The sequence below is a fragment of the Pavona decussata genome, unplaced genomic scaffold (assembly GCF_977016875.1).
Source record: "Pavona decussata unplaced genomic scaffold, jaPavDecu1.1 SCAFFOLD_106, whole genome shotgun sequence".
Classification (NCBI taxonomy): Eukaryota; Metazoa; Cnidaria; class Anthozoa; order Scleractinia; family Agariciidae; genus Pavona; species Pavona decussata.
In genome coordinates, this window is record NW_028145520.1 from 364,028 (window position 1) to 386,664 (window position 22,637).

Sequence of the window (22,637 nt, forward strand, 5' to 3'; positions counted from 1 at the left end):
GTAGATATTGTAAGTACTGTTAGTCTTGTAAACATAGTATTGTTAACAATATAAGCATAGTAAGTACATGTATTGGTAGTATTGCATGTATTGTCAATAGTGTAAGTAGTCTTCAGTATTGTATTGTATTGTGTTATGTAAAGCAAATGAAAATTGAAAAAATACATATATCCTTTGTGTCTATTTTAACTCCTTTGAACAGGTTGCTGCATCTTTATATTTTATTTCATGGCAGAAATGAAGTTGTTAGAATCTTCAGATGTTGTTTATGTCACTTAAGTAAGACCAAAATAAAAATGATTGGCTTACTGTTAAAAAAACTTTTGGCAACAATTTAAAAGAAAAATGCATTTGTACTGAACAAATAACAATAAGATATAACTTAGCGTCGAATTGCATTATTTTTTGGAGATCTAATGACTAATTGCAAATGTCAGCAGTTGACTGCAAAAAGTGCATAATTTGCCAGGAATCCACGAAGAAAGCACTGAAGTGCCCTTGAAAGAGCCATGGGTCAACTAAAGCGAAAACAGAGGTTTATGAAGCCTTTTTGCAAAATGTCAGTAGATTTCAGGAAGCAGGCGCATTCCCTATGGAGCTTATGTTCGCTGACGAGGTCAATGTGGACTGCTTGTGTTCAAATCAAGGTTCTTGGCACAAATCGTGTCACCTGAAATTAGGTTCATCATTGGTGGAAAAAGATCCATTGGCCAATGATCATTGAAGCAAAGTATCATTTAAAATGCTTGATTTGTTCAAAGAACCAGTATAGAACACTCTTTGCACAGAAATCGCAAGAGTCAAGTGATGGGATGGACGATGAAAAAAATGAACAAATAGCTTTGGTGGAATTGGTAGAATACATAGAAAGATGTATAGATATTGGAACTCACAAAATGAAGACATCAATTGCCGGTTAAAACATCTAGAGTTAATTTCAGAAAGTAAAGGAATCTAATTGGATGTTCCAGCTGCCAGAATACAGCTTATTAACAACTTTGCTACCCCAACAAAACAATCATGAACGTTTATGTTTGAATGACCACCAGAAGGGTGACAAGACTTTAACACCTTAAAGCATGTTTTGGTTAAAACGTGATTCTATGAAGAACGGCACATAAGTTAGGCAACAGCATTTTGCTGCTTCCTATCAAGGCCCAAATGAATTACTGTCAAATTATGTCAAGGATAAGCATGCACTATTCAGTGGACTAATGTGGCTGACGTGGACAAAGTAGTATATTTCACAGAGCGAATGCTGGAAACACTTTTACAAGCGGAAGATATTCCAGAACGGTTCATTCAATATCAATACATACGACTAAAAACATGAAAAATCTAACCTCAATGTTAACATAGGTCCCTGTTCACGTGAGTGTATTATGATTATGTGTTCCTGCGCAAGGCATCTTGGGAATGTTTGTTTCTGCCATATGGCAAAAGTCAAGACGACAGAAAAAGGAGACGGAGATGTGTCAGATGTCAAGAATACTACGGTTGCCACAGCTGGAGGAACTATCACAATTGTACCAGCTACTGGAGCAATTTAACACAAAAGGCAGGAAAAGTCCATGCAGAGATAGAGCTTTAAAGTTGGGCTAAATTTATCTGGAGATAAGCTTCTTTCAATGGTTCTAAAGCAATTGGAGAAAGGTTTGGGAATCAAGGACAAATGCTCCCCTCTGAACATTACTAAGTTCAAGCTTTAGGTTTCAGCAAAAGGCTTTTCACGGAAATTGCCCAAGTGGCCTGAAGGCAGGATCTTTTCTATCCACAGTCAAAAACAGTATGATAATTGTTATCCAAAGATACTGGGACTTCAAAGAGAACTTATAAGGAGGCAACTTTCTCACCAGTGTGCCATGTTTGCATGTTTACATAAACAGCCATAACTCAGTCTATTTCTTTAGCTTTTTGGGGTTAACCTGGCTTTGGTTACTTGTTATAACATTCATCCTTCAATAATAGGGGGAAAGGCTTGAATAAGTCGTTCTTATGGTCCTGTTGATCCTTGTTCATTTTGGTAAAGGTGTTTGAAATTAAAATGGAGAGCAATGTATGGCCAGAGCGTCCTCCAGAAAACAGTGTGAATCATGACAACAAAGGACAATCCAGGACAACTGCCTACAAATCTGTATGCAGCTGACATTCCGACAGTACAGCCTCTAGATTTCACCATGCTGAGTGAAGTTGCAGTGGTGCATAGGGAAACAACAGAGACTGTACAAACTACGCCATACTGTCTGTGTTGAAGCTGATTCCAATGGGTCTCATCAGTTGTTCATCATAGCCTGTCTGCAAGAGAATTTGAGTGTTGGCATGAAGAGGGTGAAAGCCAAAGTGTTCATTCAAGATTATTTCAGGCCAGTGCTGTCCGTGGAAGATGGAGAGAGATACATCAATGTGAGCAACATGGTTTGTGCCCTAACCTGGTATAACTGCCATAAAGATATTTGAGAGCTTGAAGGTGATCCTGTCCTTCTCCTTGATGTGCTTCAACATACCAATGAAGTCGTCACTGTCACAGAGGTAGCTGAGACAGTTGTGATGAAAGAATCTGCAGCCGATAAAGTACAGCATAAGCAGATTCCAAAGAGAAGAATGAGGTGGTTCGAAAGTGATTTTTTTTCTACTACGAATAGAGAGGTAAAACAAGCAAACAAATATGGGGAACAATGACAAACATTTTTGAGGATCAAGGGAACCATGCAAAAAAATTTGGGATCAAGGGAACACGAGGAACAATTGGTTTAACTAATGGGGAACACGGGATAAAATCAAAAAAGATTAAGGAATCATGGGAACATGTACTCCACCCCTCCTGGGAAGGGCTCAGTGCTTAACTCAATATCTCACTACAACAGTATCTCCAAGCACAAATGGAGACATTAACACAGAAGTCAAACGAACTTACACCAACAACTACAAAGTCAAGGAAGGTTGCTACTTATTCAAACATCAAAAAGACTATCAATGTAAGCCTGACCAACTTACAGAACATATAAAGCATATGAAAGGCCATCTGCTGAGTCAAGTTACTAGGCTAGATAGATGGGTGGATGCACGCCTTTATGGTCTCACATGGCAAAGTGGGAATGAATCGAAACCTATGGATCACTTCAGGAGAGTGTTGAAAATTACTTGTGAAATGTCTCATAAACTAATGAAGGTGAGATATTCTTTTGAAGTTTCACTGATCACATGAAAAAGTGCCTTCAGTAATATTTTAAGTGTTTCTAGTCTCCGCTACTTTTCAATTTCCTTTGTATCGATTTTTTATCAGGTTCTACAGGAGAAAAATATAGATTGCATTGTTTTCACCGTTTGAAGCTGATGCACAACTTGTGTATATGAACAAAAAACAGCTGATTGACGCAGTTTTCAGTGAAGATTCGGATCTGTTGGTATTTGGTTGTTCCAAGGTACGTTTCTCTATGGTTATGAATGGATATGTACTTAATCTTTGAATTTAAGCTTAAGTTTTCAAAGGATGAATATTAAAGCTTATTGATCGTAGCTGCTGACATACTCAAAATTGGATTTCTTCCTTTGAAAGATTTGTTTTGTAAACATTTTGGATGCAGTCCATCAAAGTTTAAAACTAATAATGCAGTCACAAGAATGATGCAGCTTCCCATTGCAGTATTTCCTCTAACCATCAATGGTGGAAAAAATTGTTTGTCTGTGAACTTAGTAGTTTTTTGGATTATTTAAAACTCCAAGCATGTATAGATGGGTTGCAAAACAAAGATGCTAATCAAAGGCTCCTGTGAGCCAACTCGTGAATGCAGATGACACAAAGTAATTAAAATTTAGACGGCTACGGAAACTTCCTTGAAAGCTAAAAGAAATTATATCTTTGCCCGCTTATGTAACGAAAAATAACCATTCTTGTACTATAAAAATGATTGTCAAATTATTCTCTACAGATTGAATAAGCCGATTATTCTGATGCGCCGATTAAAAAAAATCAAGTGTTTTTTTTATTCAAAGTTCATAGAAGCACGCCATGTGCAGCTATGTCATGCAAATTCGTGTCCGATAGTCCGGGGCTACTGGATTTTGCAATTGGGCTAGTGGATTCTAACCATCACTTGCCCGATGGGCAAGTGAAGTTTTTTTGGGAATTAAAATTACAAAATTTATAATACTGTAGGGCAAGCCGATCTCACAAAGGGAAATCTGTTCAACAAAGTATCGCATTACATTTCATACCCGACATAAATGCGTGAAATTTTTCCTTTGGAGTTCAGTCCACGCAATCCTCAAGTAAAAATAATGAACTATGACAAGCTCTTGCTAAATAAGAATTATTTATCGACCACGTCCTTTTGCTTTCCCATAAATTACGAGTTGTAAATTTCGAAAATGAAACATTTTTTCTCTTTGAAACCTCTGTGAAAGCTGACAAGATCTTGAAGTGTTCATTTTACCAGAAATTTGCATAATTTTGTTTACGACGTCAATGATGCGTGACATGGCACGTTCCGCTTTCGCGTGAAAACTGACAAATTAAATTATTTCTAAATTAAATTATTTTTAATTCTTAAAAGAAACCGCACTTTGTAGAAAAAACGAAAAAACCTATAACTTTGCTCAGATTGAACGAAAAATCTCCATTCTTACACTAAAATGATTGTCAAATTATTCTCTACAGAATGAATGAGAGAATTCTGACGCGTCGTGAAAAAAATTTTCACGTTTTTTTTTCACTAATTGAGTTTACGACCCCTGACTTTCTGAAAAACTGAAAAAACTTGTAACTTTGCTCAGATTGAACGAAAAATCTCCATTCTTGCACTAAATGATCGTCAAATTATTCTCTACATATTGAATAAGAATTTCCTGATGCGCCGTGAACAATAAATGTTCGCATGTTTTTTCCACTTATTGAATTTAAAACTCATTCACTGCTCACGCCCGAAAGTTAACGACAAAACCGACCAACCAACCAACCAACCAAGTCAACAGTCAGCTACCGTTATAACTTGTTCATTGCGCTACGCGCATTCACGAGTTAAAAAGGACGTAATCATTGCTTTGTACTAGATCGCAGCTGTCGTCAATGTCAGCCAAGCATTTGTATGGAGTGTCAGACAGCAATGCTACAAAGGCAAGTAATCCAGGCACTAGTTAAAGCCTAGGAAATTCGTGACATGGTGAGAAAAATTCCATCAATAGAGAACTCAGTTGCATTAGAAAGGATTGTTTTAGTGACCAGTGACATAAGTAGTGAAAGTAATGACAGATTAAGTGATGGCGAAAAGAGTGATGATGACCTGACAGGTGATGCAACTTCCGATAACGGTGAGTGTTTAACAGGTGACATAGAGAGCGCTAACGACAGTGAGAAACAAACTCCAAAAGAACATAGACATATTGATCCCAATGTGTTTACCAAGAATGCTTCTACAATTTGCAATCCTATACCTAGTCATGAGCATTTATTGTTGATCCTTAGAGAGAACAGACTAAATTGGATTTCCCCTTGTGGGAGAACTACAAGATTTGCTTAAAGCTTATTCTGAAGAGCTGATTAATCAAGCTTTGATGGACTTTGCTCACTGGCTCTTTACAAGCCCAAAAAATGTTACTACAGAAGAAAAGCTGATTGAGCAATGTAGGCAGGCATACTTGCTTCTTGAACGAGAAAGGGCTGCTCAAGAGGACATTCAGTCAGATTGGACAGCGATGACCCTGAACAGTGGACAAATTTGAAAGCTCATGACCTAAGTAGTGAAAAGCTCAACAATGAACAATTTTCAACAAAAGAGCAAGAAGGTGTTATTTAAAAGAAGCCGTTTACGAATGTGACAGGAGGTACCGACAGGTTTTGAGCCTATTATAAAGCTTGCCCAATAGAAAACATTTGATGAAATGCATATGTCAAATGTTATTTTCACGAGGCAGTTTTCATTTTAGTGTATTTAAATGTTTGCTTGTTTGGGGTTGTGGACGGCGGGCCGAATACCTAAACGAATGAATCTTTTACTCTACAGATCTGAACAAACAACAGATACTGATCAGTTCAGATTTGCACATAAAAGGACACCTGCGTTTCTTTGAAATGTTATGTATAGTTAGTTAGTTAGTTTTACTCTATTGTATTCTCCTTTTCGCATTTATTCTAGTTTCTTTCTTGTTTACCACCTTCTTCTCATTTTACCAGTTAAAGACTACAGTTAAACTAGTCGGAAGCTCCTTGTATTTTAACCGTAGAATTAAAAGGATTAGCAAGGAAAAGTCGGATGCAATGCACTTCCAATACCGCAAATAAAATGAGGATTCCCTTGCAATGTGTAGTTTTCATTATGTTATAATTTCTCGAATGGTAATGGAAGGATGGATATTCAAACGGATATTCAGTAACTAATAATGGTTTTGCACGATCGACGTTTAACATGTTACACACTACCTCAAAACCTGCGTACAAGTAATTGAATTAATGAACTCTGAATTCAGTTAGAAAAAATGTATGAAGACATAACTCATTTTGATTTATATCTATACAGGGAAAGAAAGTTTTGGCTTTTGATTCTTTACTTATTGAGAGTATAAGAAAAACGACAAACACAGAAGAATTAAAAAATAAATGGAGGTGGCTGGACAAGGTGTGTTGATATAGTTTGTGTAATATAGAGTACCTTTTGTACAAAAAGGGCAGGCGTACAATGTTTCATTCCGCATTTATCAGTGGAGTATTAAGAGCACAAAAGGCCGGGCTTTCGGTTTTTTATTTTACTTTCAGTTTGTTTTCATGAACATGATCAAATAATCTAACAATCGTTTACCGGCGATATATCAAGGTTATAAAGTTAATAACATAATGTCATTTCGCTTTGTCTGACTGATGGAAATTTAGATGCGCCCTCGTTCAGTTGTAGGGCGGAGTTCACACTCCAAGACATTTGCCATGCAAAGATATCCTGTTTGGCAATTGGATTGTGTTAAACCTGAATGGCGATTTCACGTAGGGGAAGTACCTTGGACAGATGAAGGTCAAAAATTAGGGATTTTGAAGGTTGCTGCCTGTTTTAATAAATGTGTCGCACTGGTCAAAAGTAACCTCTAAAACAGCAGATTCCAGGCATTTAACGTTTAACAAAAGCTGCTTCCTTTGACAGTTAACGACGAAAATTGCGTTGTTTGACGGTCGAATGTTTGAAGTAGTTTAGTTTGACAGTTGAGACAATGAACAATGGGCAGTTAGTACAGTTTTTGACTAGCTGTTAGATCAAGAAAACAAAACTGTTTTCTTCGGAGCAGAATAACTAGTAAATGTTTTTTTTTTCTTGTATGTAGGTAAAATTTATGAAGCAAGACCTTGTAATGGTTCCGGTCAACAATGCAAGTCATTGGACGTTAGGGGTATGGTGATATAAATGTTACCTTCAACTTGAAATTTTGATGTAGGGGTATTTACCATTTCAATTGACAAGTGATTTTTCCTCTTTTTAGGTTGTGAAGCCTAGAGCTAAAATTTTGGTTCATTACGACAGTTGCACACGGATTCAATCAGGAAATAAAGAGCTTTTTTTTAATTGCATGAGGTAAATGATGGTGACTATTGTTTATCTTGATACTCGATCTTAAGAGGCAGAGAGATAGAAAAGGGTTGGAAGGGGGGGAGTGAGCGATGCATTTTTATCATATGGTTTGACCAACTCACACAGAAAACTAATCAAGGCAAAGGGCGGCAGTACAGCCTCATGGAGAGAGGTGACGCCTTCAACACCACAACAGGACGACCGAAGAAGTTGTGGTGTGTACGTCGTTAAGGTAGGCCTGGAAATATTTTAAAAAAAAACCCAACAGCTAAAAAATTACTAAGAAAAAAGCAGTTAAACCATTATTAAACCAGCAACCGTTTTCCGACAAAAAAAGAAAGCTCGGTTATCACTTAACGACCAAAATAAGTAGAAATGCTGCTTTTCTAGTAATGACCATTTTACTTTCTCAGTTCAGCAAGATGTTTTTAACAAATGGCAGACGTTAACGTTGATTTGATCGCGGACATCAGGTAGTGCATTACAACACCCCAGTTACAACGTGCAATCTGACTATAAAAATTCACAGAGAACAAAACAATTAAAATATTAATCAAAATGCAAAAGCATGATCCGGATCATTTACTGAAGAACCTGAACAAAATTGGACTTATACTCCATTTACATGAGTTGACTGGTTGACTAAGGCAAAAAAAAATGATACTGTTAAGGAGGGGCATTCTTTCCAGATTGTGATACTTGTGATACAGTTTTTTCAGGTGATTTAATTTTTTTCGGTAGCATTACATTTTGGTTCTCATTTGGATTGTAGATAGCTGAGAGCGTTGTGAATGGACTAGAGCCAGCTATTCTGAAGGTAGCTATTTATTGGCTTTTCGGTTTTACTGCTTAATTTTAAGTCCTACTTTATATCATAAAAATAACTGATTCACCGTTCAGCGGCTTATAACAGAAATGTACGCTCTTTCTTTAAACAGGAGGAAATCAACAATTTCCCATACAAGATTGCTGCAAACCTGTTGAAGAAGTCTCGAAAAGGATCTGGATAGCACGCAATAAATTTAAAATATACCTTTTCACGGCTTTTGTACCTTTTCATATACAGCTATTTCAATTAACGTTGTCAGATCAAAGTGTAGAGCTATAAGACAAGACCTCAAGATTCTATGGATTTTTTTATGAATAAGTTCATCAAAATCAGCTATGCCTCGTCTTTCTAGCGAAGATATACGATGGGGAGCAATTTGGATGAAAGAAATGGCTAGGATATCAAATGGATGAGGTGGACAACGTTAATTGAAATAGCTGTATGTGCATAAGCTAGTACGTAACAAGCAATCCTTTTCCCTCCGTTTACAACTGTGACGCTTCCTGCTTTGAAGTAAGTTTTATTAGTAAAAAAAAAATAAAAAAAAAAAAAATAATAATAATAATAATAATAATATTAATAATACTAATAACAACAACAACAACAACAAAAGCGAGCAGCTTATCCGAGCAAAGAATAAAATTAAATTCCATTACTGACTATACAGCTGTTTCCTAGCTATAAACTGCAAGAACACTGAATTCCTGGGCATATTTATAAATTATACTTTTTATTACACGGTATGTCCCACCCATACAAGGAATCACGAAATGACACTTGTAAATTGCAGAATTTGATTAGAACTAATTTTAAGAGTACAGTAATAATATTGTATTTTACTACACGTCAAATAAAGCCAACGAATCCCAACATGACACTTGTAAAGGTGATCATCACGTGAGAACTCGCAATCACTAGATCAGAATACTAACAGCTTTGCGGAATATCCCGCTAATACAACGAATCCCGAGGCGATACTTGAAAATGTATTTATTTCAATAATGACAGGTCTTCTGTAAACGAAAGATCTTGTTACGGGTTTAGTCTTCTTGCAATTTTTACAGCACTTCAAATATGCGGAATATCCCGCTAATACAACGAATCCAGGGGCGATACTTGAAAATGCGTTTATTTCAATAATGACAGGTTTTTTGTAAACGAAAGATCATGTTAACAAGTTCGTCTTGCAATTTTTACAGCACTTCAAATATGCGGAATATCCCGCTAATACAACGAATCCCAAGGCGATGAATGCGTTTATTTCAATAATGACAGGTCTTTGGTAAACGACGGATTTTGCATACACGAGGTTTCGCGGCAGCGCGTGTGTTCAGTAAACGGGCATTTACCCACGTCCAGAATTATCTGCATGGTTTGATGTTCGAATCACATGGACAAGGGAAAAATTGAGTTGCTAAGGAAACAATATTCCATCTCGGTATTCACGCGTGTATTCCAAGGCTTACAACCAGTTAAATGTGCATTTGGCACCAAATAACCACGAAGGCGGGAAACGTGCAGGAAAGCTAGGGTAAAAAGCGGTATAACTCTGCCAGTGAATGACACGGAATGATAGAATTTTCGACAGAAAGGAAAGCATTTGCTTAGTCGGATGGTTCATAAGCTATCTGCTAAAGCACTTGCGTAACTGAATTGCAGTGGAGGATGTCGATGAACAGGATGGATTGCGAGAACAGATGATTACCGGAGGGGCAGAAGAATTACAGGTAAGCGTGATTTCTTAGTGACTTATATTTCCTTAATGCAAAAAAAGTAATTTTGCAAAATGGCATAATATCGGTAGGTCGGGAAAACATTTTTATACCGACAATCTGACTGGAAATCACCGGAAAATAAAAGTAGGTTTACAGTTCTTTTACCATGCGAGCTGAGATCCCTTCGATCTTCCGATTTTTCTAGGAAGATCAGTAAAAGGGATCTCTGCTCGCAGTCTATCAAGCTCTTTGTCAACCTTTTCGAATTATGTTTTAGATGTGTAGGCGGCAAATTCATCGATCGCACGATGTTTTTATCGACGTTTCCCGTTTCTGACACATCTGAAATGAACCAGGTAGCGGCATTGTCTGAAGCTCTTTCATCGGCGGAGCAGAAATGATGTGTGAATTGATTTCGATCAACAGGGCGTATGATAACTTACCACAGACATTTCGATTGTTTTCAATGCGAAAGACGGGGTTTCATCGCTTGAACAATAATATAAATGAGAACGTTAAATACGGTCAAATAAGATACCATTATGAAAAACTGCACGTGGAAAAAAAAAAGGTGATACCTGAACAAAATCTGTACTGTAGGCATTCGAGCAACAACGACACCATTGTTCATACTCAGTGAAGCATGACCGTGAAGGTGAAACTGTTCTAAATATAATATATTTTTGTGTACAATAAGTGTTACTAATGAACTTAATAATTCTAAAAGGATATTACGAGAGTAGAGTTTTGAAAACTAAATGGTTCGTTTGTTTGTGAAATCTCAATTCCCATTGATGGAATGTGAATTAAATTAAATTAAACTGGTCTTATTGGTTTAAATGCAGAATATTCCGCTTCTCATAGATATCATGTTACTTAGTTACTTTCTTATTGGTCGAGATGCGGACTATTCCGCCAAGAAAAACCACCATTAAATGGGCTTGTCTGATTGGATTAAAAGCGGAATATCCTATGAAAAATGATAACATAAAAAAGTACAAATTTAAATAGAGAAGTACAAAATTAAATGGAGAACTGTTTATGATGCTAATGTAACATTAGATCAAGTCTTGAACGACAATATATTTAGCGTCATAGGAGATGAATTCTTGGATCATGACGATGTTTTTTCCTGTTTTTCAATTGATAAACTCGTGGGAGTTGGAATTAATCTACTTAGTTTGTTCATTAATAGATTATGGCACTGTGCAGGTATAGATTATCGACTCTTTTTGTACGATAAAGAATGCGGTGAGTGTGAAATGCGTGAGACAGAGATATCAAACAAGTTTGTTTTCTGTTTTGGAACATTTATCACACACTTTCACCTTTTCTCAAGGGTTGAAATACAACAATTTGGCTTATGTTATCTTACCGGTTCCTTATTTCTGTTTTCACCACGAATATCATCTGCGATTTAAGACCAAAACATGTTCTGTGTTTACCAACTGTTGATCGCCACCGCGTCACGTGTTGACCTTGAATAAATTTTTGCAAAGATTGTTTGATATGTTTTGACATAATGAAGACTGTAAATATGGAGAGCTTTGTTTCATTTTTTAACAAAAATATGGAAGTTGGAGATGCATCGGTAGTACAAAATGTTCTCCATTTGTTACATAATGATGGTGATTTAGATTCTTCACAAAATCATGACATTGAATCTGTCAACCCTGATATTTTGTCTGTGGTTGATGTGGATTCAAATGAAATTAGCTTGGATTCTTTGGAACTTGTGGGTGATGACCCATTTCTTCCTTTATTTGAAATGCCAGAGCCTGATGTACAATTTGGTGGAGCGTCTCCTCCTCGTCCCCTCATTCCTCTTGAAGTTAATTTGCTGGATCCAATGTACGAATTGAAGATCACTGGAAAACATTTAATGAACGTTTCGGTATTGATAGGGTTGTCTATTGATTTGCACCTTAATTACAGGAGGATGTGCAAGATGTAGTTGCCTCTAACAAAAATTGAAGATTTGGACAAAAGAGCAGAATCAATTTTCTGACATTGTACAATCAAATGAAGATATCGAGATCAACGATGGATCGTTCACGATTAAAGCTTATGATGTACGTTTACCAAGTGGTACTGGATTTCGAGAGAACTATTTACTGAGATCGTTTGCACAGAAGATGGACAACATTTTGAAGAACACTCTGTCACTCATAAACATTCCAAAAACTGTTCATCCTTATTGTGCAGCAGCAGCTTTGTTGGTTGGACAGGAATATGAACGAACTCATTCTTCCCGTATGTTTAGTTGTAGAAGGGTTAATTGATTAATTAATCAATCGTGTTCTCTGTAATCAAGCTGGTCTATCAGTCGTAGAGTGCAGCATAAATTTAGAGGGTGTTAAAAAGTTGGCCAAACTGGCTCAATTTGCTCATCATCCAATTCATGTGATTTCTAGGGAGTGTTACAATTCGGTCGTTTTGAGTGTCAATCGGGGTAAGTTGACAAAACCTTTGTATCTGTATTTGGCTGAGAATAATTTTTATTATATCAAATCTGTCAATTCATTATTGGAAGGGGATGGTCGGTTTTGTCCAGTTTGTCATTGATTTGTGACAGGGAAAACAAGTAGACACATTTGCGATGCAAAGGTTTGTTGATAGTGTAAGATGGTTTGTAGGAGTCGGAAATTTTCATCCGGTTTTATTAGGTGTGATCTGCGTCTTCAATTGTTTCATTCTGAAACGTGTTTTCAAAATCATCTTGTTGTGGGCAAGTCTCACACGGTTTCTGCCAAAGTTTGTGTTTGCGAGAAATTGCATTCTTGCGAAGTTTGTGGGGTTGATTTCTTGATGAAAAATGGGGTTGTTTTAAGAGAGGCATCCACCAAAAGGAAACATGAAAGTTTTAAGTCGAAATGTTTTTGTTGTGGGCAGTATGTGGATTCACAAACCCATTCATATTTTTTGAAACCATTGGATCCTCTTGAACCAAAGTTCAAACAACTAATTGACAAGAAGCGAAATCAATATTGCTTTTTCGATGTGGAAACATTGAAAATTTATGATGAAGAGTTAAAGAGAACAGTGTTTCAACCAAATCTGATTGTTTTTAAATTCGAAGATGGGACTGAAGAGTTTTTTGCGGGTGAAGATTTTTGTTTGTTGGAAAGGATAGTTTAGTTGAACAAGACGAGTATTATACCATTAATGGCATGTTTTGATTCTTTCTTTCTTCTTCAATCATTTTTGGAGAATTTAACTGATGATTTAAAAAAACAATTTTGACGAGAAATCACCTTTGAAAATTACTTTGGGGAGAAAAGTTACTATCATCGATAGTTTCAAATTTTTACAAGCACCTCTTTCAAAGTAACCCGCAATGTCCGATCTTCCAGTTATAAAGGGTTTTTTTCCTCACAATTTTAATCTACCTGAGAATCAAGATAATGAAAGACGTATTCCACCAGCATCGTATTGTGGAACCAAATTCATGAGTTTCAAGAAGAGCTTTTGGCTTATTGTTCTGACAATGTCAGTGTTTTGAGATTGGCTTGGTTGGCATTGTGGAAAGCCATGTATGAACTGACAAATTTGTGCATTGGGTTATTCCAGAAAAAATCCACACCTCCTCGACGAATGGGATGCTGGAAATTCTCACCGGAGGGGGGGTCAAAGACTCTGGAAATCCAGGCGGGAGGGGGGCTTGAACTTAAGAAAGTCTTCTGCAGGAGTCATTTCGACCGATAGTTCACGCGATTCGAACGTTTAGTTCGGTGACACTTCAGCGCTCTCAGACCCTGAAAATAATAGAAATATTTTGTTCACATATTTCTCAGCTAAAATAAATGATAATCTAAGATCCTTTGCAGGTCCTTTTATAGCAGAAAACGCGAACAACAAGATAGTAAAGAACGAGCCATCGAAACATTGTTGCAACGAAGAGTTTGAAACGCCTGACACATTTCTACTCGTACCAGACCCAGCGCGCCAACGCTGTGTAATTTCACGTCCGCCATTGCATTCTTAGCGTGGATTCCACTGCATCAGGCAGAAGAATTTTTTACTTGTGCAAGCAAGGATGCAGAGCTATTAGCTGAAGAAGATAATTCCAAAGAGTTTTGGTCCAAACATTCCCTCTTCGTCGAAAATACTCGAGAGGAACTTGTAGCCATCTGTACCTCGAAAAAACTTTTGGAAACGTAAGTTATTGCGAAAGCAACAGAAGGAGAAAGTCCTTGGACGGGTTCCTGCAACATATACAGTGGTAACCTCTCTGAAGTCCCATCGTCCGTAGCACAGTTGAACAAGCAGCCAGTGCGTTTTCTGCGTGCCGTTTTAAGATTCCATGGGTGTTGTCCATTGGGTACAAAGGATGAACTCGTTCGCTTTTTCGCATTGTTGCTCCTTTCTTTTTTTAGTTCCACGCGATAGAGTTTTTAATATTAGCAGAAGCTTTAGAAATTATAAAAGAACATCTTCTAGACGTGGTTGTGCGTATTTTATATTAAAAATAAATTCAATTTAAGCCAATATTTTTTTTCCGGAAATCCAGGTGGGAGGGGGGTCTTTTGTTTTGGAAATCCAGACAGGAGGGGGGTCTTGTGCTTCAGGAAATCCAGGTGAGAGGGGGGGTTAAAAAACGACCCCATCCGTCGGGGGGTGTGGATTTTTTCTGGAAGAACCCATTGGAATTGAAAATGTGACTGTAACCAGATTTACTGACATGGTTTGGAGGACGACAATTCCTAAGAACAACATTTCCCTTGTTCCAAAAAACAATTACACTTCTCAAAATCAGCAGTCAAAAGCCGCTCTAATCTGGTTGAAGTATAATGATTTGTTTTTATTATGGACGAGAATTGGAATACGTGGTAAAGAAATTTGGGGAAAGGGTCATTCATGTCAGTAGACACAGGTATCAAGTGGGTGGATTTCACAAAGATTCAACGACAGTTTCGGAATTTTTGGGTTATGTTTTTCATGGTAGTAATTGTTACAAGAATGATTTCTTTTCAATTTTTGGAGTTAAGACGATGAGATCTTCAAGAACAGAGGTATACAATAGGAAAGTTCAATTGGAGGATGAGGGTTACAAAGCGATTTTGATGTGGCAATGTGAGTGGAATGAATTGATAAAGAATGAACCTGAGATTATTGCTCATTTGTCAGAAATTGATGACAAATTGAAATTGTGTAAAGATCCCATTGAACCAAGACACGCTTTGTTGGGAGGGAGAACAGAGGCTACAGCAGTTTATGCCAAGGCCGATTTGAGTAAGGATGAGTCTATAAAAGGGGTGGACTTCACTTCTCTTTATCCGGCTGTTATGAAACAAGACGAATTTCCAACTAGTCATCCAAATGTTTTGGGGGTTCGCCTGTTGATTTTGATTATTCGCCATATAGATATTTCGGTCTTTTTCGCTTTGTATAGCTTGTTCGGGGGAGATGAATTATTCTTTAGTTTGTTTGCATTCAGCTTCCAAAAGAAGTTTTGCCGGTATTTGGTGTACGCCTGAAATTTACAAAAAGGTTGAAATTGGGGCATATGCTTGAAGAAATTTATGAATTGTGGGATTATCCAGGTAGAGATGATCTTTTTATTCCTTTTGTGAATAAATTTTTAACGATCAAACAAGAAAATTCTGGATTTTCTCCAGGTTGATGATTGCAAAGCTGGCGGACCATTACTATCCAGGGCCTCAGCATACAGACGACCGGCAACAGATCTTTCCTGAATGGCAAAAGGCTAAGTATGACGTGCTTCAGGGGAAAGAGAACGACCTGCCCCAAACCATCTGAGGGAGCTGAATCCATTACAGCTACAGACTGGTGCCTCTCTAGACTGTTACAGCCGACCGCACACTATCCAATGTTGTCGTTTATAGCTGAAGTCTGTTTCAGCTGTTCTGTGAGCAATGCTTGCCCTGAGAGGGCTGCCAGTATCCTGAAATGGGAGAAAAGTAGGTTGCAGTCATGAATAAAGAACGACCTCCTCAATCCATTGCTCCAGATCTCCATCAATGGTCCAAAGCAATGCTTGGCCTGAGAGGGCTGCCAGTATCCTGAAATGGCAGAAAAGTAGGTTGCAGTCATGAATAAAGAACGACCTCCTCAATCCATGGCTCCAGATCTCCGTCAATGGTCCAAAGCAGGAATCAAAGGAGCTGCCTGCACTTATCCTGGAAGTTGTGGCAGAGTGGTCAAAGGAAAAATATGGAAGAAAGCTAAAGAAGCTTCTGGCTCGCTCAACTGTTGCTAACTCAGCCACACCAACATCTCAGTTGCCAGAGGTTGTTGCCGTAGAAGGCGATGCACCACACCATGCTGAATCTGTTCAAGAACTGGAACAACAGGCTGGAGAGGACTTAATGCCATTCGCTATGGAGCTTGATCCGAGCTCCTCCCAGGTGCCACAGTCTAGTACAGAACGTGCTGAAGAGCCACACTTTGATGCCTATGTGGCAGCTCTCCAGCTCCAAGACTGTGATAACAATCAACAAGATGTGGAAGATTCTGACTATGAATCAGATTATTTTTCTGTTTATATCAATTTTAGAAACACCAGTGATCTATTGACTATATAATTATTACAATTGTTATATTTTTAAAGCAATCATTTAAATAACCTTGCACCATAAATGTTACGTATTTAGAGGTATATTTAAAATTTTAATTTTTTAAAATGTATATGTTATTGTCTAGAGCAGCACATGCTGACGGTACAGGAGCTGTAAATGATGGAGCTCAATATCTGTTAAATTTAGATAACACTTATTTAGAAATAGATTATCGACAGCTTCCACTAGATCAAAACCGTTTGATGCAAGACCAATTTTTTGATAAAGATGAATTACTTTTTTCGACTTTTGATAAATTAGAATTACCAATAAGTAATTCCATAACTAAAAATAATGTTGCTACGGGAGTAGAAATAAAACCTTTTCTTGCTCTTGATAACAAAGTGCCAGATCACTTCGTATTTGGAATAATAAATGCTGACGATTATGATAATGGAAATATACAACTTCTGGCTTATTTTATGTGAACAGTGTCGCAAAAATTCAATTCGAAGCGAAGTGGATAATAAACCAGTTTTTAGTGGACAACCAATTCCGTGGGAGACAGATGCTAATTAAACAAACTATATTTATATAAATTACAATGTGACATGGTTGCTGAAGAAGGAGAGCCAGAAAGAGAGAATATTGGTCAATTTTAATATCTCAACATTCATAATGGACAGTGGTGGGATTGGGAAGACCTTTCAGCTAATAGCAAAAAAGGCTTCAAAAATAGAGTACGAAAAATAGATGGTACATTTACTGCCAGAATTTGAGACGACGTTTATTTGGTAATCGGTTGGTATGAAACTATGAAACCTATGAAACTTCCTCTCAAACTCAACAACATACGCGACGGTGAATAAAAAGGCATGATAACATCGAATTAACACTTGCTTGTGAAAGAGAGGAAGATATATCACCTCATATTTTTTTAGGTGTATTTGCAGCAGATACTTTACCTTCAAATATACCAAATTTTTGTTCTCTCATCGTGAATACAGATGATAGGTCAAAATCTGGCAGCCATTGGGTATGTATTGTAAATAGAAATAATCATAGATATTATTTTGATAGTTACGGTTTATCACCATTAAAATGGAATAGCACACAAAAATGGAGAGATTTGTTAGATTATGAAAAATCATGTATAAGTTATCAACATGACAATAGTAATGTGTGTGGAGATTATTGTATTTTTATTTGAAAATGTTTAAGTATGGATAAAAATTTCACTTTATCCGACATCTTAGATAAATATTTTGATGAAAATGATTTATTGTTTAATGATGCTTCAGTTTGGGAAAAAAAAGTACATAGTTATTTTCCTTAGACTAGATACTTTAGATCATAATTTAGTTTTTGATAAAGATGAAAAACAATCTAAAAAAAATGTGATATCTTTATATCTAAAAAGAGACAAAGTAATATTAAAAAGAACGCAATGTAAAAATTGAAGTGTTTTGTGTTTGTCTATAAATGGACCCACGCCTTCGTTTTAAATTGCCTTTTCAAAAACATCAAACTTCACAATAAGATGGAAGATCTAGAGAAAACTCAACCTTTAAAATTTCAACATCCAGATAACATTGTTCTTTATGGTAAAACTTTTTCGGGTGAAACTATATTTTTACTTAATCTTTTATTTAATGCTAACAAGTTATTTAAAACCAAGGATGGAAAAGAGATGAAAACAATATTTTATTGTTATGGATCTGTATGGCATCTCAAATTCGACATCTTAGGAAAAAACGGAATTGCATTCTTCAAAGGTTTACCCACTGGACATATAAGATAAACGATAGACTGAGTAGATTCATCGTGTCTTTAAATTTTGACAACAAATGAACAAAACCAAGATCTCAAGTGACAGTTATATTTCGGTATAATCTATACCATCATCAGACTAAAAATGCATACAAAATTAGGAGCTTAAATAGTTACACAAGGTATACTCAAGAGAACAGGCAGAGTTCCCTACTGGATTTTAATCCTCTGTTAAGTGATGGTGATTGGCGCTTGATGTGGAAGGCCTCTTTATATAATAGCAGATTCCAATTACCGTAGTAATCTAACACTGTGGTGTTATTCTGAACTACATTGATTGCATATTCGTTGTTGCCGGAAATAGTTGGTGTAGTGATGTTATTTAAAGTATCCGGTAAATTAAATAAATTATGGATAAAGGTTAAATGTTTGCATGTGCGTAGATGTTTGTAAATCGCACAATCTTTATCAGTTACAGCGTGTTCACTGAATCCTCTCCAGGGTCAGATCAGGAGAGTTCTGATGTCAGTGATGATGCTGACCCTGCTTTTGTTGCTCAGGAAAGAGGAAGGGGACGTGGTAGAGCAAGAGCAAGAGGCCAACCAGCAGCCCCACGGGGTAGAGGAGGGGCTAGAGGTGCTCCTGCCAGGTAAGTGGTCCCACCAGTTGCTGCACAACCGCTACGATGACCCTGACAACGGCAATCAACTGCCAGCCTTTGTACCGAATTGTCTGCCTGGCCTCCATCTGATTGGTCCAGTAGTGAGAGGTGCTATGACAAGAGCGGCTGACTTCTTTCAGCTGTTTTTCACCGATCTCCTTCTGCAGCAGATCTGTGATCACACCAATGTGTATGGCTGGGTGGAAATTGTGAACAGGCCTTACTATGCAGATAGGTATGGGGCTTGGAAAGAAACCACTCCTGATGAGATTGCTAAGCTTATTGGACTGATTTTGTACTGTGGACTTGCCACAGTGAGCTCCTTTCCTCGTTATTGGAGTACGAAAACACTCTATCATGGTCTGTGGGCTTATGTCAAGGGACAGATTCAAAGCCCTGATGGGGATGTTACATGTTGTTGACCCAGCAACAAGATGAACATGACAAAATTCGTAAAGTAAGGAGCCTGCTGAATGTATTCAAGGAGAAGTGTAAGTCTTTATATCAGCTCTTTCAAAATGTTGCTGTTGATAAAAGGATGGTGAAATCTACACACCGCTCAGGAATACAGCAATACATAAAAGACAAACCGACAAAATGGGGGATCAAGTTATGGGTTCTAGCAGATAGTGCAAATGGGTACACATGTGACTTTGCTGTTTACACAGGGCGAATCCCTGATGACCAACTGCCGAGGGAACATGGTTTGGGTTACGATGTAGTCATCAAGCTTGTTGAACCACTGGTAAACCAGGGTTACCACCTCTACTTCGACAATTTCTACTCATCACCTAAGCTGTTAAAAGATCTCTTTGGGCTTGGAATCCCTTCCTGTGACACTGCAGCTGAGAACAGAAGAGGGTTTCCAGACTCTATGAAGAAAGGCAAAGAGTGGGCAAGAAGGAAAGACCGGGGCACAATGAGATGGGTGAGGGGTGCAGCATGTTTAGCGCTTCAGTGGAAAGACAACAGACCAATCACCATGTTAACCACCATCCACAAGGCCGATAAGTTTGTGCCAGTTGAAAGGAAACAGAAGATTGCTAACAGGTGGCAAAATGTTCAGGTTCGTCAGCCAAAAGCCATTGAGGAGTACAATGGTTACATGAATGGTGTTGATCGGTCTGATCAAATTATTGGAAAAAGCACAGCCCTGAGAAAGTGCATGAGGCGGTGAAAAACTCTGGTTTTCCACATGATAGACATAGCAGTGGTAAATGGCTCATACGGCAGAGCTTGTTAGGCAGCTGGCTGCTCTTGAGGAATATGGTCTGCCTCCAGCCTACAATCCCTCTGCTAAGCAGCCTGGAGACTTTGAGGCAGTCCATATGCCTAAGTTTGGAGAGATCAGGAGGAACTGCAAGGTGTGCTATGATGAAATGAAGGAGTTGAAGGTCAGCTCACACTGTGGTGCACCTCAGTGCCAAGTGTACTTACATTGCACTCAGAAGCAAAACTGTTTTGAAGAGTGGCATTCCAAGAATTATGCTCACAGGAAATGACTTCAATTTATATTTGTAAATGTGGATGATAGCTCTGTTATGATCTTGACTTCTTTTTTTACTGGTTGGTGCACCTTTTCACAGTAATTGTCATACTAATTATGTACCTTTAAGAGTATGGGAGTTGTCTTGCCCAATCAGCCTTTATGAGAATCCAGTAATTTGTGATAGTTTCAGTTGTAACATCTTTACATAAGTAAAAAAACACATGTTTTGATAGCAATATTTGTACCCGTGATTTAGAGCTGTTATGCACCTTAGGAAATACGCGAAAAAGGTGTCTGAACTGTGTTCATGACAACTCCTGTTATATGCATTGGATTTCTATTGTTTTAACGTTTTAGGTAGATGGATTTCCGATGACAGATAGTTAAATTTCTTAAAGCGACTGGTTATTCCCATGGGCCTTTACAGCCAATCCAAAATTTACGGGTTATTCCCTTGTGGCCATCTCAGCCTATAGGATAATTTCCCTTTCCGAGTGTTGGGGGTTTCCTGGCAGGCACTATTTTTTTATTCCACTGATGAGGCCGATGAGCGGGATTCAAAATGTTTTCCAGTATTCATCTGTTGTTGCTCTTTTGCTGTATTCTCCCGTTTGCTCAAGGTGGAGACAAACAAAAGAAGAAGCAAGATATGTTTATTCACTCAGTTGATGACGATACCTAAAAAACTTTGATACTTCTCACCCAGGGAAAATTCCATGTGCCTGTAGCTCAGTGGACGAGATCACAGAAAAGTGTTGTGGTCCAGTTTTGGAAAAGGAAGGAACTCTTTACTCTTGGAAATGAAGAACGTCCCACGCTATATTTCAACGGAAGGAAGGTAGTAAAAAAGTCGGAGGTTTCAGGAGTTGATGCAAAAACATTTAAAGAAGTCAAATCGCCCGGTCACAAAAAGCTGAAACAACGATCACACAATAGTTACACAGGACTTACTGAGCAAAAGATACAAGTCACATCAACTAACATTGAATACTGTGTCCACAATGCAGCATTTACAAATCTGTACCAAAGCCAGTTAGAGCACACAATGTACAGTGGCAACACCAGATCAATTTGGTTGCCTTGAGCAAAGAGCCAGTCGAACTTGGCGGGAAGTGTTACAGGTACATTCTCTCTATCATGGAGGTATTCAGTTGTTATCTCTAGCTCGTACCACTGTCAACAAAGTCAAGTCAAGATGTAGCAAGGGAGCTTGGAAAGATATATGAACAGGATGGACCACCGGATCGTCTTCAGAGTGACCAAGGCCTGGAATTTCAAGGGCATATGGAAAATATTTGCAAGAAGTATAAAATTCAAAGAATTCGAAGTAGGCCTTACCATCCTCAATCACAAGGCAAGGTTGAACGTTCGCACCGACGATTGCGTGACAAAATGATGTATGACTTGCTCGCTATGAAAGGGAAAGGGGTCAACTGGGCAAAAAACCTGCCAAGCTACTGTAGAATCCTTAACGAACAACACAAAGAAGAACTTGGCAGGTTAAGCCCCTTTGAAGTTTACTATGGGCAAAAATCGAATGTTATGAAAAAAGCATCTTTAGAGAACTACAACATTGACAGTTGTCCTGCTGAACCTTTAAAAACCCCTAAAAGGAAAGACCTGTCTAAACATCGTATGGCTGTCAAAAACATTAGGAAACGAGCCAAGTCTTACAACCAAAAGCTGGAATAATGGATGATGGACAAGCACATGCACTGAAACCGTCCTCCAACAGAGTATAGACCAGGAGATAAAGTATTGCTAAGGCTTAGGTCATGGAAAGGGAGGATTGCTCCAAAACGACGGCATATTTTGAAAGGCAGGTTGATTGCAAGAAATCTCAAAACCTCAATGTATAAGGTATCGTTTATCAATCCAAATTCACATAAAAGAGTGCAGAAGTGGATTTCTGTAGAAGACATCACAAGTGTTAGTTCTCAGGAGGAGAAAACAAAGAGGAAAGAGCAAGAACATAAAGGCAGAAACGGTCTCGGGCGTTTCAGGAAATTCGGGGGTTGTTACACACGGGCGGTTACGGGCGTTTGAGGGGTCAATGGGTTAAGATCATTTAAAAAGCATGCAAAGGCAGAATTAATGAAGAAATAGGA

The 22,637-nt window shown here is 37.9% G+C and overlaps 1 protein-coding gene, 1 long non-coding RNA gene and 1 pseudogene across 2 annotated transcripts; all 3 read left to right on the forward strand.

Moving 5' to 3' along the window:
• The first annotated feature begins 7,250 nt into the window (after positions 1–7,250).
• On the forward strand, positions 7,251–10,630 carry LOC146471086 (uncharacterized). The gene is made up of 3 exons (XR_014866874.1): positions 7,251–7,779; positions 8,320–8,364; positions 8,486–10,630. It is a non-coding gene; the product is annotated as an uncharacterized LOC146471086 (long non-coding RNA).
• Positions 10,631–16,072: 5,442 nt separating this feature from the next.
• LOC146471087 (uncharacterized) lies at positions 16,073–17,662 on the forward strand (annotated as a pseudogene).
• A 2,706-nt stretch (positions 17,663–20,368) lies between these two features.
• LOC146471088 (KRAB domain-containing protein 2-like) lies at positions 20,369–22,221 on the forward strand. Its single transcript, XM_085121220.1, has 2 exons — positions 20,369–20,434; positions 21,694–22,221. The coding sequence occupies exons 1-2, from the start codon at positions 20,369–20,371 to the stop codon at positions 22,219–22,221; spliced, it is 594 nt and encodes a 197-aa protein (XP_084977346.1).
• The last annotated feature ends 416 nt before the right edge of the window (positions 22,222–22,637 follow it).

Bases quoted from the DNA above. Each gene is read 5' to 3' on its own strand.
- LOC146471088 (XM_085121220.1), top strand. From the start codon at position 20,369: ATGCCTAAGTTTGGAGAGATCAGGAGGAACTGCAAGGTGTGCTATGAT. The intron at 20,435-21,693 runs GTCAGCTCACAC...TGTTATCTCTAG, and splicing joins ATGAAATGAAGGAGTTGAAG to CTCGTACCACTGTCAACAAA.